The sequence below is a fragment of the Lampris incognitus genome, chromosome 5 (genome assembly GCF_029633865.1).
Source record: "Lampris incognitus isolate fLamInc1 chromosome 5, fLamInc1.hap2, whole genome shotgun sequence".
In the NCBI taxonomy this organism is placed as follows: Eukaryota; Metazoa; Chordata; class Actinopteri; order Lampriformes; family Lampridae; genus Lampris; species Lampris incognitus.
Genome location: NC_079215.1, coordinates 4,823,110 through 4,838,808, shown reverse-complemented (window position 1 = coordinate 4,838,808; position 15,699 = coordinate 4,823,110). Strand labels below are relative to the sequence as shown.

General features: G+C 50.8%; 1 protein-coding gene across 2 annotated transcripts in view; it reads left to right on the top strand.

The window, feature by feature from the left end:
* Nucleotides 1-15,699, top strand: part of pla2g6 (phospholipase A2, group VI (cytosolic, calcium-independent)) — a 56,712-nt gene that overhangs the window by 35,627 nt on the left and 5,386 nt on the right. The window contains exons 11-16 of one of the 2 annotated variants that reach the window (XM_056280633.1): nt 2,374-2,537; nt 3,835-3,985; nt 5,675-5,811; nt 7,550-7,627; nt 8,223-8,377; nt 8,554-8,605. In XM_056280633.1, coding sequence (XP_056136608.1) covers nt 2,374-2,537; nt 3,835-3,985; nt 5,675-5,811; nt 7,550-7,627; nt 8,223-8,377; nt 8,554-8,605 — 737 coding nt within the window. The remainder of the gene's footprint in view (nt 1-2,373; nt 2,538-3,834; nt 3,986-5,674; nt 5,812-7,549; nt 7,628-8,222; nt 8,378-8,553; nt 8,606-15,699) is intronic. The other variant, XM_056280635.1, reaches the window with a different exon arrangement.

Below are 15,699 nucleotides of genomic sequence, written 5' to 3'. Positions count from 1 at the left end.
TGATAAGAATACGAGTGCCATGGGGCGTCCTGGTAGTGTAGCAGTCTATTCCGTTGCATACAAACATGGGGATTGGGTTAGGGTTAGGGTTAGGAATATGAAGGAATATGAGTGCCATCTATACAGCCAATCCCACCTGGAAACCCTAAAATATATCAAATTAACTGATCAGTGCTTCAAGTCTCAGAGCTTCACACTAAATAAATAGATTATTGCTTAGACCGATGCCTGCAGTTCTGTCGAATTCTTCTTCGGTGAGTTGTGGGTCTGTGACTTGGGAACGTTGCAGAAGTGTACCGTAAACGTTTCGGTGTAACAGTCACATCTCTGACAGCCCGACAGGCGGTTGCCTTGGAAATATTCTCGGCGTCGACGATGTCATATAGATGTGATAAAGGACCGATTGCTTCAACATCGACCGGTTCTTCAAGGAAAGGACACGCCGTGTCCGACACTTCCTTTGGTCGGCAGCTTCGGCTAAAGACGAGGCGGAACTCGGGGGTTAGTTGAAGATAACCTGCCAGCGAGCGGGTCAGCATCGCGGAGTACGTTACCATAGTAACTGACTCTGAGCTGGCTTCGTGAAACCAAAAACCCAGAGTTTCCTTCCACTCTGAGTCAACTAACTCTTGAGTTTTCACTAAAACCGCTTTCTGAAACAAACCCAATATTGTGTTATGCTCTAGATTATAAGTATAAATGGTGGCATGGGGGGGGCACGGCGGCCCGGTGGTTAGTGCTGTTACCTCGCAGCAAGAAGGGCCGGGGTTCGAACCCCAGGGTTGTCCAACCTCGGAGGTCATCCCAGGTCCTTTCTGTGTGGAGTTTGCATGTTCTCTCCGTGTCTGTGGTGGGGTTTCTCCGGGTGCTCCGGTTTCCCCCACCATCAAAAAGACATGCATGTTAGGGTCAGTGCTCCTGGCTGTGCCCCTGACGGGGGCACGGCGAGACCAACTGGAGTTGGTCCCCGGGCGCTGCACGGCGGCTGCCCGCCGCTCCTAGCTACACAGCTAGCATGGGTGGAGTTGGTCCCCGGGCGCTGCACGGCGGCTGCCCACCGCTCCTAGCTACACAGCTAGCATGGGTGGGCAGCCGCTCCTAGCTACACAGCTAGCATGGGTGGGCAGCCATGCTAGCTACACAGCTAGGATGGGTGGGCAGCCATGCTAGCTACACAGCTAGCATGGGTGGGCAGCCATGCTAGCTACACAGCTAGGATGGGCTAAATGCAGAGGAAGAATCTCCCCGCGGGGATGAATAAAGGTAGTTGTAAAAAGTAAATTATGAACAAGTGAGCAAAGACAAAGGTGATGAAGCAGAGGTATGTCAGCCATGTTTGTGATGAAGGTCTTGAAGCGCCAGACAAAATGGCGACGTGGTGATAAGAAGACTCCTGGAAGCCCTTGAACTGTGAAACGCTGTTGTCTTGACCACTGATTTATAATAGATAAGTGGTCTTTATTGGTATTTTAGTCACATTATTCATTTACTGTTTAACATACAATCTGTTACTTTGTGTTTACATCTATTTTTTCCTTCCTTTTTACGAACTGTTTCGTGTCATTGTCTTTGCCGTGTCTTCTCACCCCTTCTGGGATCGTTTTGCTCTGTGACTTTAACAAGTTTCTCAAATTTATTTTTGAGTGTTTGCTTTTCGATCGTTAAGGTTTTGGTCAGGCGGTGCAGTGGTCAGCACGGTCACCTCGCAGCAGGAAGGTCCCGGGTTCGAGCCCCGGGGTAGTCCAGCCTTGGGGGTCGTCCCGGGTCGTCCTCTGTGTGGAGTTTGCATGTTCTCCCCGTGTGTGTGTGTGTGTGTGGGTTTCTTCCGGGGGCTCCGGTTTCCTCCCGCAGTCCAAAGACCTGTAGGTCAGGGGACTCAAAGACCTGTAGGTCAGGGGACTCAAAGACCTGTAGGTCAGGGGACTCGGCCGTACTGGATTGTCTCGAGGTGTGAATGTGTGTGTGTGTGTGTGTGTGTGGACCCTGTGATGGCCTGGCGGCCTGTCCGGGGTGTCTCCCCACCTTCCGCCCAGTGACTGCTGGGATAGGCTCCAGCATCCCCACGACCCTGAGAGCAGGATAAGCCGTTCGGATGATGGATGGATGGAAGGTTTTGGTCAACTTTGTTGATAAAATGTCTAAAACGTTGTTGTTGTTTTTTTTACTGTTTTGTGTATTTTGTCTGCCATCGTACACAAACCACATGCCACCCTTTCCCTACTTCCTCCCATTCCTGTTTCGTGTGCCCTCCACTTTCCTCTTCTTATGATGCCTAGCCTGTCTTCTTCCTCTCTCTTTGTACCCTTCCATCCTCCTTCCCTCCCAACTCTTCATCACCCTCTCATAATCGCACCTCCCCCCCCCCCCCTTCAGGATGGACAGACTGCTGTGTCTGGACGGTGGAGGCATCAAGGGTCTGGTGTTGATCCAGATGCTGATAGCGCTGGAGAAAGAGGCCGGCCGGCCCACCAGCGAACTCTTTGACTGGGTGTCCGGCACCAGCACAGGGGGCATCCTGGCCCTCGCTATCATCCACGGTGAGGCACGTGTGTGTGTGTGTGTGTGTGTGTGTGTGGCCTTTCTCCTTTGAATAAAATGAGCATTAATAAAATGAGCAAAAATTAGCATTTTTTGGACATGGCGGATTATCTCCTTTGTGACGTCCATGAACACTGTTCGCGTTGGATGTAAGTGGAATGTGACCGTTTTAACTTGACGTTCTCGGCTAAACTGCCGTTCTTGCTTTTCAGAGAACCTGAGCTCACACTTATAACACTTTACAAGTTTCTTTGAAGCCTTTGCTATGCTTTTCAAAGTTTTCCAAAGCTTGGTATTGGAATCAATGTTAAAACTTAGCTTTTTTGTTTGTTCAGATTATCTATAAAAAATACCGTAATTAGATGAAAATGGGGGCGGCCCGGTGGAACAGTGGTCAGCCAGCGTGGTCAGCTCAGCAAGAAGGTCCCGGGTTCGAGCCCCGGGGTTGTCCAACCTTGGGGGTCGTCCCGGGTCGTCCTCTGTGTGGAGTTTGCATGTTCTCCCCGTGTCTGCGTGGGTTTCCTCCGGGGGCTCCGGTTTCCTCCCACAGTCCAAAGACATGTAGGTCAGGTGACTCGGCCGGACTACATCGCTCCTAGGTGTGAATGTGTGGCCCTGTGATGGACTGGCGGCCTGTCCGGGGTGTTTCCCTGCCTGCCGCCCAGTGACTGCTGGGATAGACTCCGGCATCCCGCGACCCCAAGTAGGATGAGCGGTGTGGATAATGGGTGGATGGATGAAAATGTGCTTTTTTAGGACCTGATTCAGGTAGCTTGGCTGGATCCATTCAGAAAAATCAAATCTGGGACATTTTTATAAAATTTGATTTTCATAAAATCACCTCAGAACTTGTATTTCCTGCATCCGGGTGGCGTGACGGTCTATTCTGTTGCCTACCAACGCGGGGATCGGCGGTTCGAATCCCCGTGTTACCTCCGGCTCGGTCGGGCGTCCCTACGGACACAATTGGCCGTATCTGCGGGTGGGACGCCGGATATGGGTATGTGTCCTGGTCGCTGCACTAGCGCCTCCTGTGGTCGGTCGAGACGCCCTGTTGTGGGGGAGGGGGAACTGCCCCCCCCCAAAAAAAACCCAAAAAAGAAGAACTTGTATTTCCAACCATAGTTTCTTTGCTGGCTTGGTGTCATGGGGACCACCAGCATGTCCCGGATGTGTTGACAACTGTCGAGTTTCACTGTGACCGCTCGTACTCACACACACACACACGACACACTGACGACCATGCAGAAATAACACAAGCATCAAACCAACAGTCCACCTTTCCTCCCCACATAGGCAAGTCCATGGAGTACCTGCGCTGTCTGTACTTCAGGATGAAGGAGCAAGTGTTCAAGGGGTCGCGGCCCTATGAGTCGGCGCCGCTGGAGGACTTCCTGAAGAAGGAGTTTGGGGAGAACACAAAGATGACCGATGTGCGGTACCCGAGGTAAACCCCTGCAAGCCTGCCGCCGGCCCGTTTAGTCGATTTACTAGTGGCACTGTGGGTGGTTGAAACTGTAACTAAACCCTAAATCACGTGTTTTGAGCTCTAGACATGTCAGCATGCCTTTAACCCGGTGAGACCTCTCAACACTGACCAACTTAACTTCAACATTCGCCATGACTAACATCACCAAACCTCTTCCAATGGCAAAAAATGGTCTTGCTGCCATCTTTTGGTTGAGATTTCAACCCACGGCGCACTGGCCGACACATCCAGATCAGTGATATAGTACAGAGGAGTCCGAGGAAATCTGGAGTCAGTCGGCAGAAAGTAAGAGAAAAAACCCCAATGCAAACTCGATCAGAGGTCAATTTCCGTGCCTTCAGTATCAGAGAAACACCCTCTTCTCCCACTTCGGTCTCCGACCCACAAGTCGATCATGCAAGTGTGAAATGAGGTGGACAGTCACAAACTCTGTGTTGCGTTACCCTTAGCTCAATAAGGGGGGCTAAGAGCACGTCTGCCGCCGTCTTACGGCGCTGTGATTGCAGCTATTCCCCAGTCCTCTGTGAACAGTACACGTGGCCATTGTGGCTCTCGTGAGTGGTGACAGTAAGTTGCATGGGAACCCTGTGTTAGAGCGCCGGTTTCGGTCATTACACAACTGTGCTGTTTATAAGGTTGGGAATATCTGCAGTCGGCCGAGACTGATGAGGTCCCTCGTGCCCCTTTTCCGCTGCACGGTACTGGCTGGACTCGACTCAACTCTGCTCGCTTTTTTTGGGTTTCCATTGGGCAAAAGTTAGGGGTAGTACCTGGTACTGTTTTTGGTACCGCCTCCATCGAGGTACCAAGTGAGCTGAGCCGATACTAAAAGGTGACATGAAAATACCACTATAGATAAATAAATAAAATAAAATATAAATGCACATAAGTATATATGTATATTTATTGAAATATAAAAAAAATCTTATAAAATAAATAAATAAATAAAAATATTTACATTTTAATATAAATAAAATGTGAATAAAAATAAAATTTATTCATATTTATTTAAATATAAATAAAATCTGACCGCTGGTTGGTCAGAGAGAAATTGAACAGCTGTGTTTATAACAGGATATGCCAAAGTGAGTCTTATGATAGTGGATAATCTGCCCATGTAAAACATGATGTGTTGTCAGTGAGTCTCTTAGTTACACTAATGTTGTTCATGTGAAGCACACATTTACAGTTGGGCTTGTTGGTTTTTGTTGCTGCTAGACAAGGGAGGGAAAACTAGTCACCACGCCCACAAATGACCAGCGGGGCTTCGCCGTGAGGGGTCCTATCTGCAGTGCAAAACCACACCCCACACAGTAGAGCGGGTAGAGTCGAACAGAGTGCAGTCAAGTTGGGCCGGTACCACGCAGTGGAACAGGGGCACTAGATGAGAGATGAAACATTTCTCCCAATAAACGTGTCCGGATGAACTCGTTAAAATGTCTAGGACCGCCGATCAATAACACAAATGTTAATGGGATCTTTTTTTTATTGCTTTGTTCCAAATTTTGTCCAAATTGCTCACAACTCTGATTAAATCCGACTCTCCATACGTCGCTTTAGCTTTCACGCTCGTCTTCATTTATTTGTTGGTTGTTGTCGTTTTTGTTTTTTTTCCTCACTCTCATTGGTTCATTGGTTGTCTGCCAGGGTGATGGTGACCAGCGTGTTGGCGGACAGACACCCGGGGGAGCTGCACATCTTCAGGAACTACGATGCCCCCTCTGTCCTCCGAGAACCTCCCTACACCACCACCGCCACGTTCAAGCCCCTCACCATCCCACAGGGTACCGTGTGCAGATGTCATTACAAGTTATTGGGCAATGCTGTGTTGCAAGTGCTGGCTAGACAGCAGCTGCGTCGGCTGGAAGGGAATCGATTTTCCAACTCGAAAGGGGGCAAAGGGAAGTCTGCAGCAACCAGACGCTACGTCTTGATGCTTGCCCGGTGATCCAGGAGTAGAATCCTAGATGAACTTTTCTGGGAACTAGAAGATAGATTTACAATAATATGACTCAACTTTATATTGTTGGTGTTGCTGTTTAGGCTGTAGTTGTTGCTGCACTGGGACTTGTTACCGCATCTCTTGGTTAGTAACACTCGGCAGACCTTCTTTCAGCTGCTCCCGTTGGGGATCATCCATTTCCATCTCTTCCTGTCCTCTCCATCTTCCTCTGTTACACCAGCCACCTGATTGTCCTCCCTCGCCACATCCGTAAACCTCCTCTTTGGCCTTCCTCTCTTTCCCTCTTCCCTGGCAGCTCCACATGCAGCATCCTTCTCCCAATATACCCGGTATCTCGTTTCATCTTCAGACGCTTCTCCGGGGTCGGGTCGTGCTGGCAGCAAGCTAAGTAGGGCGCTCCAGACGTCCCTCTCCCCAGCAACGCCCTCCACCTCCTCCTGGGGGGGTCCCAATCCCAAAGCGTTCCCAGGCCAGATTGGACATGTAGTCCCTCCAGTGAGATCTGGGTCTACCCTGGGGTCTCCCCCCAGTTGGACGTGCCCGGAAAACTTCCAAAAGAAGGCGCCCAGGAGGCACCCTGATCAGATGCCCGAACCGCCTCGACTGGCTCCTTTCGACGCGAAGGAGCAGCGGCTCTACTCCGAGCTCCCTCCGGATGTCCGAGCTCCTCAACCTATCTCTAAGGCTGAGCCCAGACACCCTACGGAGGAAACTCATTTCAGCCGCTTGTATCCGCAAATAATAAAATAAAATGAAATAGCTGCTCATATACCCAGCATCTCTCCTCCACACATGTCCAAACCGTCCAACCTGAGCTGTCCCTCTAATATACTCCTTCCTAATCCTGTCCTTCTTCATCACTCCCAGTGAAAATCTTATCATCTTCATCTCTGCCACCTCCAGCTCCTCCTCCTGTCTTTTCATCAGCGCCACTGTCTCCAAACCATACAACATAGCTGGTCTCACTACCATCTTTTAAACATTCCCTTTAACTCTTGCTGGTACCCTTCTGTCACACATCACTCCTGACACTCTTCTCCACCCACTCCACCCTGCCTGCCCTCTCTTCTTCACCTCTCCCCTGCACTCCACATTACTTTGGACAGCTGACCCCATGGGTCACTCATCCCCCTTCGTCACCTCCACTCCTTGCATCCTCACCATTCCACTGTCCTCCCTCTCCTTCACACATAGGTATTCCGTCTTGCTCCTGCTGGCGTTCGTTCCTCCTCGGGGAACGTTGTTGTTGTTTTGTTTTTTTTGTGCTGTTGCTCTGCAGCCACCAAGAATCTATTTAAAGCCCAGTGCTCCCAGTTAAAGAGACGGCAATGACAACAGCTTTTTTTTTTTTTTTTACTTCTAGCAATCTGGGGCAACTGAAACCCCCCCCCCAGATGGTTTATTGCCCCCTTTCATTTCAAAGTAACAGCAGGAGTCCAGTGCTGGACAGTCAGACTGGGGGACCTGCAGCGTTCCTCTCTTTGTTCGTGAGTCTTAATGAACAGATCCACTTTATCAGGGGTTTTTTTTTTTGAGTGCCAGCCATGTTGTTGTTACAGGTTGGGAGGATGAGGATGTGTTGATTGTAGGATACACTGAGGAGCCCCCCCGAAAGCGTAGACAGGTGACGGATGAAGGTTCGTGTGTGTGTGTGTGTGTGTGTGTGTGTGTGTGTGCATGTACACAAATGTAAATGAGCTGTCTGTTGGTGGTAACGATGAATTTAAATGTTTCATGTTGGGGGGATCGGCGGTTCGAATCCCCGTGTTACCTCCGGCTTGGTCGGGCGTCCCTACAGACACAATTGGCCGTGTCTGTTGGTGAGAAGCCGGATGTGGGTATGTGTCCTGGTCTCTGCACTAGCGCCCTCCTCTGGTCGGTCAGGGCGCCTGTTCGGGGGGGGGGAGGGGGGAATAGCATGATCCTCCCACACGCTACGTCCCCCTGGTGAAACTCCTCACTGTCAGGTGAAAAGAAGCGGCTGGTGACTCCACATGTATGGGAGGAGGCATGTGGTAGTCTGCAGCCCTCCCCGGATCGGCAGAGGGGGTGGAGCAGAGACCGGGACGGCTCGGAGAAGTGGGGTAATTGGCCGGGTACAATGGGGAAGAAAAGGTTTCACAGGGACACACTGCTTGGGCAACATCCTAGTGATTTCCATATGTTCATGTTAGACTAGGTTGGTTTACAACCCCCCCCCCCTCCTTCTGTTTTGTTTTTCCATCCAATCAGAGCAACTTGTGTGGCGAGCCGCCCGCTCCAGCGGTGCCGCCCCAACTTACTTTCGACCAATGGGGCGCTTTCTGGATGGAGGGCTGCTGGCCAATAACCCGACACTAGATGCAATGACAGAAATCCATCAGTACAACAAGGCCTTCAAAGCCGAGGTAGGAAACTGGACGACTGGTCGCGTCTATATTTATCCAGTTTCTCCTCATCGCACGTCGCCACGTCGCTTTTCATTTCAACTTCTATTTTCCACTTCGGCCACTCGCACCATCCCTCACGTTTCTCCTCACCTCTTCTTGCCTCTCCTCCTCCTCCTTTTCGTCCTTCCTTTCAGGGACACGGAGAGGAGGTCCAGAGACTGGGCATAGTCGTCTCCCTTGGAACAGGTAAGAGAACGTAATTTCCTAGTTTGCGACCCTGTAAATCTGGGCTGTACAGTGCAGCTGAAGCTAAGGGTTCAGGCAGGGAAGAAGTGCTAAGCGGTAAGAACTGTCGGACGCTCGCTGTTTGAAGTACAGGGAGGTGGCGAGCATCGGGCCACATGGCCCACTTGCCAAAAGGAGTACGAAGCGGTGCTGCGGCCTCTCGCTTCCTGGCGTAGTGGTCGCCGCGGGTCCGGCAGGACCTCAGCACATGGCCGCTCCTATGCAAATGTGTCCGCCGCAGCGCCTTCTCGTGGTACCTCCTGTTTTTACAAAGTCTGCTGCGGGGGTGACCGGGTTCCCGGCGGTGTAACCGGGTTGGGTCGATTGGACTCGTTAGCCTTGGTTGGCAGCCAATCTAGGAGGAGGACAACTCTGATTTCAAACCCGGGTAGATATTATTACTATTATTATTGATCGCGTTTATGTAGCGCTTCTCTAGACACCCAAAGTGCTTCGCGTTGAAGGGGGAAACTCGCCTCAACCACCACCAATGTGCAGCACCACCTGCGTGATGCACGGCAGCTATTTTGCGCCGGAACGCTCACCACACATCCGCTGGAGGCGGAGAGGGAGGAATCGTTGAGCCAGTTGCACAAGGGGAAGGTTAGGTGGCCAGTGGGAGAGAGCCAGGTTGGGAATTTTGCCAGAACACCGGGGAGCCCCCTACTGTTTGTGATAAACGTCATGGGATCTTTAATTACCAAGGTGAGTCAGGACCTCCGTTTAATTTCTCATCCGAAGGACGGCCTCTCCCCGTCACTGCACTGGGGCATTTGGATTTGATATTTGTTGATTTTATTAGGACCAGATGGGAGACTGCCCTCTACTGGCCCACCAACGCATTACATTACAGTCATTTAGCTGACGCTTTTGTCCAAAGCGATTTACAACAAGTGCATCATTTAACGTAGGAAATCAGGAGAACGACTAGTCATCAGGGGTCATAAGTGCATCTTCTCTCTACACAAGCATCTAAGAGCAAAACCAGTGCTAAAGTAAAAGCGCAAGAAAGAGATTTTTTTTTTTAAAATGAGTGCTAAGAGCAAGTGACAGGGTAGTAGTTCTTGAAGAGGTGAGTTTTCAACCTGCGCCGAAAGATGGGGAGTTCGTTCCACCACTGTGGGGCCAGGACAGAACAGAGCCGTGACCGGGTCGGTCGGCAGCAGGGGCCTCTGAGCGACGGGGCAACCAGGCGTCCCGAGGCAGCAGAGCCAAGTGGTGGGGCGGGGGTGTAGGGCTTGACCATGGCCTGGAGATAGGAAGGAGCTGTTCCTTTCCCCGCCCTGTAGGCTAGCACCAGAGTCTTAAACCGGATGCGAGCAGCTCCTGGGAGCCGGTGTAGGGACATGAGAAGGGGAGTTGTGTGGGAGAACTTAGGGCGGTTGAACACCAGACGAGCTGCTGGTATCACCTCAACAAAGGTGATACCAGAAAAGTGGTAACAGTTACCAAAATGCCGGTACTTTCCAGTAACGGAAAACGGGGGAAAAAAGTCGAGTCGAGCCAGTATCGTGTAGTGGACAAGGAGCATAAACTGACTGCAGGTATCCCCACCCTTATAAACAACACAGCGCAACACGGGAGAGCTAACGCATCCCAGTCTACACCCATCTACAGACCAGTGGCCACTCTTTCAGGGCTGAGGATGTGCACATCATTGACAGGAACGCTGGTTTGAACGGGGAGTCAAAGAGGCCATCTATTTGAAGAAGGAACGACCATCCCTGAACCGAGGAGGGGGAGGGGGGTCCTGAGAGTAAAGTTGTCGCCATCTTACAATGCTGTGATTGCAGCTATTCCCCAACTCCTCTGTGAGCTCCATCATAACATCTTCTATGACAGTACGGTACGGCGGCACGGACAGTCAAACATGGAAAAAACTGCAGCGCCTTGTCAACAAGGCGTCCAAAATCCTAGGCGACCCACTCCCCCTCAGTGGAATCTCTACATACTAACCAGAATGTAAAGTGAGCAAAGAAGACCACCTCCGACCCCTCACGTCCTCCTCGTCGCCTCTTCCAGCTCCTTCCCTCAGGGAGGCACTACAGGTCACTGTCCACTAAGACTCAACTCTTCACCAACGGCTCCCCCCCCCCCCTCGCCATCAGGACTCTGAATTCCTCCCTATAGTCCCCTCCTCACACACCACTGTCATAAACGCCCCCATTCACCTAATGGTTTATTTCTTTTATTGTGTAATTTTCGTGATAATATGTGGAGTCTGTTGTTGTCCATGTACGTATTGTGCTGCAGAGTTTAATGTGTACCAAAATCAGGTTCCACCGGCCTTGGTCGTGTGGCTAATAAAACAATCCAATCTAATCTAATAGTACACATGGCCGTTGAAACGCCAGTTAATGGGCACACCCATATTTGCATATAAAACTGGTCATTGGTTTGGGTCGTTAGCCGCTGTATTGTACTGTATTGTTTATAAGGGTGGGGACACCTGCAGTCAGTTTACGCTGAAGAGGTCACCAATGCCCCCTTCCCGCTACATGGTACTGGGTCAACTTGACTCGTCTCACAGTGTCGTTTTCCATTACCGTAACAGCGCCCCCTCGGTGTAGCTGGTCTGCATTGATTTTGGTACCCGCTCCGGTTTTTTTTTTGGAACCTCGACAAAGGCGGTGCCAGAAAAGTGGTAACAGTTACCAAAATGCCGGTACTTTCCAGTAACGGAAAAGGGAAAAGTCGAGTGGAGTTGAGCCGGTACCATGTCGTGGAAAGGGGCATTGGATGAGTGATGAAAAGTATCTGTCCGTAAACGTTGGGTCCAGATGAACGGATTCAACCTTCTGTGACTCAGTATGTGTAAACGTTCTTAGCTAATCAGACAGATACACGGCCACTCACCCTGAAGACTGGGGCTACATGATACCGGATCATTGTCTAGTGGCCACCTCCTAGTCATACGCCGGTCACGCCTACAACCGCAGGTCGGGCGAGTCGGGTGGGGCTTACTAGAGAATTTGTCAAAAAGTGACAAAGCGGCGTTCCAAGTAAGTTATAAATAACTTATAAAAGTATTGTGTCAATAGGCTAGGCTATGTATTACTAGTCTACCTTCTCTTACTCTGTCGCTCTCTCTCACTCTCTCTCTCTGTCTCTCTCTCCCTCTCTCTGTCTCTCTCTCTGTCTCCCTCTCTTTCTCTCTCTCTGTCACACACATTCTCTCTCTCCCTCTCCCTCCCTCTCCCTCTCTCTGTCGCTCTCTCTCTCTGTCGCTCTCTTTCTCTCTCTCTGTCTCTCTCTCCCTCTCTGTCTCTCTCACTCTCTCTCTCTGTCTGTCACTCTATCTCTCTCTCACTGTCTCTCTCTCTGTCTCTCTCTCTCTCTCTCCCTCTCTCTGTCTCTCTCTCCCTCTCTCTGTCTCTCTCTCTGTCTCTCTCTCTGTCTCCCTCTCTTTCTCTCCCTCTCCCTCTCTCTGTCGCTCTCTTTCTCTCTCTCTCTCCCTCTCTCTGTCTCTCTCTCTGTCTCCCTCTCTCTGTCTCTCTCTCTGTCACACACATTCCCTCTCTCCCTCTCCCTCTCTCTGTCGCTCTCTCTCTCTGTCGCTCTCTTTCTCTCTCTCTGTCTCTCTCACTCTCCCTCTCTCTGTCTCTCTCTCCCTCTCTCTTCTCTGTCTCTCTCTCCCTCTCTGTCTCTCTCACTCTCTCTCTCTGTCTGTCACTCTATCTCTCTGTCACTGTCACTCTCTCTGTCTCTCTCACTCTCTCTGTCTGTCACTCTGTCTCTGTCTATCACTCTATCTCTCTGTCTGTCACTCTCTCTCTCTGTCACTGTCGCTCTCTCTGTCTCTCTCACTCTCTCTGTCTGTCACTCTCTCTCTCTGTCACTGTCGCTCTCTCTGTCTCTCTCACTCTCTCTGTCTGTCACTCTATCTCTCTGTCTCTCTCACTCTCTCTGTCTGTCACTCTATCTCTCTGTCACTGTTGCTCTCTCTGTCTGTCACTCTCTCTCTCTGTCTGTCACTCTATCTCTCTGTCACTGTTGCTCTCTCTGTCTGTCACTCTATCTCTCTGTCTGTCACTCTCTCTCTCTGTCACTGTCGCTCTCTCTGTCTCTCTCACTCTATCTGTCTGTCACTCTATCTCTGTCACTGTCGCTCTCCCTCTCCCTCTCTCTGTCTCTCTCACTCTCTGTCTGTCACTGTTGCTCTCCCTCTCTCTGTCTCTCTCACTCTCTCTGTTTGTCGCTCTATCTCTCTGTCACTGTCGTTCTCTCTCTATATCTCTCTCTCTGTCACTCTATCTCTTTGTCACTGTCGTTCTCTCTCTATATCTCTCTCTCTGTCACTCTATCTCTTTGTCACTGTCGTTCTCTCTCTATATCTCTCTCTCTGTCACTCTATCTCTTTGTCACTGTCGCTCTCTCTGTCTCTCTCTCCCTCTCCCTCTCTCTGTCTCTCTCACTCTCTTTCTCTGTCTGTCACTCTATCTCTCTGTCTGTCACTCTATCTCTCTGTCACTGTCGCTCTCTCTGTTTCTCTCTCTCTCTCACTCTCTCTGTCTGTCACTGTCGCTCTCTCTGTCCCTCTCACTCTCTCTGTCTGTCGCTCTATCTCTGTCTGTCACTCTATCTCTCTGTCTGTCACTCTATCTCTCTGTCACTGTCGCTCTCTCTGTTTCTCTCTCTCTCTCACTCTCTCTGTCTGTCACTGTCGCTCTCTCTGTCCCTCTCACTCTCTCTGTCTGTCGCTCTATCTCTGTCTGTCACTCTATCTCTCTGTCACTGTCGCTCTCTCTGTTTCTCTCTGTCACTCTCACTCTCTCTGTCTGTCGCTCTATCTCTGTCTGTCACTCTATCTCTCTGTCTGTCACTCTATCTCTCTGTCACTGTCGCTCTCTCTGTTTCTCTCTGTCTCTCTCTCTCTGTCTGTCACTCTATCTCTCTGTCACTGTCGCTCTCTCTGTTTCTCTCTCTCTCTCACTCTCTCTGTTTGTCGCTCTATCTCTCTGTCTGTCACTCTATCTCTCTGTCACTGTCGCTCTCTCTGTCTCTCTCACTCTCTCTGTCTGTCACTGTCGCTCTCTCTCTCTCTCTCACTCTCTCTGTTTGTCGCTCTATCTCTTTGTCACTGTCGCTCTCTCTGTGTCTCTCTCTCTCCCTCTCCCTCTCTCTGTCTGTCACTCTATCTCTCTGTCACTGTCACTCTATCTCTCTGTCACTGTCGCTCTCTCTCTATATCTATCTCTCTGTCACTCTCTCTCTGTCTGTCACTGTCGCTCCCTGTCTCTCTCTCCCTCTCTCTGTCTCTCTCACTCTCTCTGTCTGTCACTCTATCTCTCTCTCTCTCTATCTCTATTTTTGTGGTCTCAGAATCTTACGAGTTCCGTTTTGTATTAAAGCTGCCTGTATCCTGTGAGTGGTGCTGTGTGTGAGGAAGCTAATAAGTGCAGAAAACCTGCTCTGCCTCAACCGCCATCAAGACTCCTGCCTCCCGTCTGTACAACTGTCTTCTCCCTCCGTCCACCCCGGAGTCAGTATACATTAAAAAATAACATAACGCAGAGATTGTTCAAGGGGTGTTCGGGCCGACAGACAGAAGAATAGGGTTACATCTTCCATCCTATAGGGGGAGAGTCTTGATTGTTAACAGTTTGATTGCCTCGATGTTCTGGCACCGGTTTACAGTTGTAGAACCTCCGGACACGCTCATACGGGAAGTACAGAGGACGCTGGTGAACTTCTTCTGGGGAGGCTTTCACTGGACCGAGTCTGCTGTACTGCTCCTACCAGTGCTAGGAGGAGGCCAGGGCCTGATTGACCTCCGCAGTTGCATCACGGCTTTTCACCCTCAAACTGTGCAGCGACTTTTATACCATGACCGTCGACTTTGGAGTGAAACAGCATCTGTGTTGCTTCAGAGGGTTATGAACCTGAACTATGACTTGTTCCTTCTGGACCTAGTTGGCAGGGAGTTCACTACGACACCCTTCTATCAGTCTGTCCTCCGAGCTTGGGGAACAGTCTTAAGCACCAACAGAGACTACCCCCAGATCTATGGCAGTGTAGGGGAGGAACCACTGTTCCATAACCTACTGATACACTGCAGGATGCTCAGCTCCATAAGTGTACAGAGATCCCTCACGAGGGCTGGACTTACAAAGTTAGCATGTCTCAGATCAGGAGGACAGTGGAAGACGGCTGACATTTTGAGCCAAGAGACTGGCTTTAAATCTCTTCGTTTAATGGAGAGGTTGTTGGAGGAAGTGATCAGTGCACTTCCTGGCTTCTTCGGAGAGGCACTAGGAGCGGTGTGTGGACAGGATCAGCCAGCTATGCGGCCTGTTTTTCCATCTTCGTCCATCCGTACAGCAGCGGAGGAGCAGGAGGAAGTGAAGGGGGCCATTCTGTCTTTCAAAACACCAGAACTACATGCCATCTCAAGTACATCACAGAAGGCCTTGTATGCAGTCCTTGTAAAGGTTCTCACCAGAACATCACTCGCCGGTGTACAGCAGTCGAGGTGGTTGAGTGTGTTGGCACCAGGCTCATCTCCCAAAGGCAGCTGGAGGTTGCCAGTACAAACCCCCCATAGAGAAACACACTGCGGATCTGCAGTGGAGGGTGGTACATGGGGCAGTGGAGGGTGGTACATGGGGCAGTGTAGGGTGGTACATGGGGCAGTGTAGGGTGGTACATGGGGCAGTGTAGGGTGGTACACGGGGCAGTGTAGGGTGGTACATGGGGCAGTGTAGGGTGGTACATGGGGCAGTGGAGGGTGGTACATGGGGCAGTGGAGGGTGGTACATGGGGCAGTGTAGGGTGGTACATGGGGCAGTGGAGGGTGGTACATGGGGCAGTGGAGGGTGGTACATGGGGCAGTGTAGGGTGGTACATGGGGAAGTGGAGGGTGGTACATGGGGCAGTGGAGGGTGGTATATGGGGCAGTGTAGGGTGGTACATGGGGCAGTGTAGGGTGGTACATGGGGCAGTGGAGGGTGGTATATGGGGCAGTGTAGGGTGGTACATGGGGCAGTGTAGGGTGGTACATGGGGCAGTGGAGGGTGGTACATGGAGCAGTGTAGGGTGGTACATGGGGCAGTGTA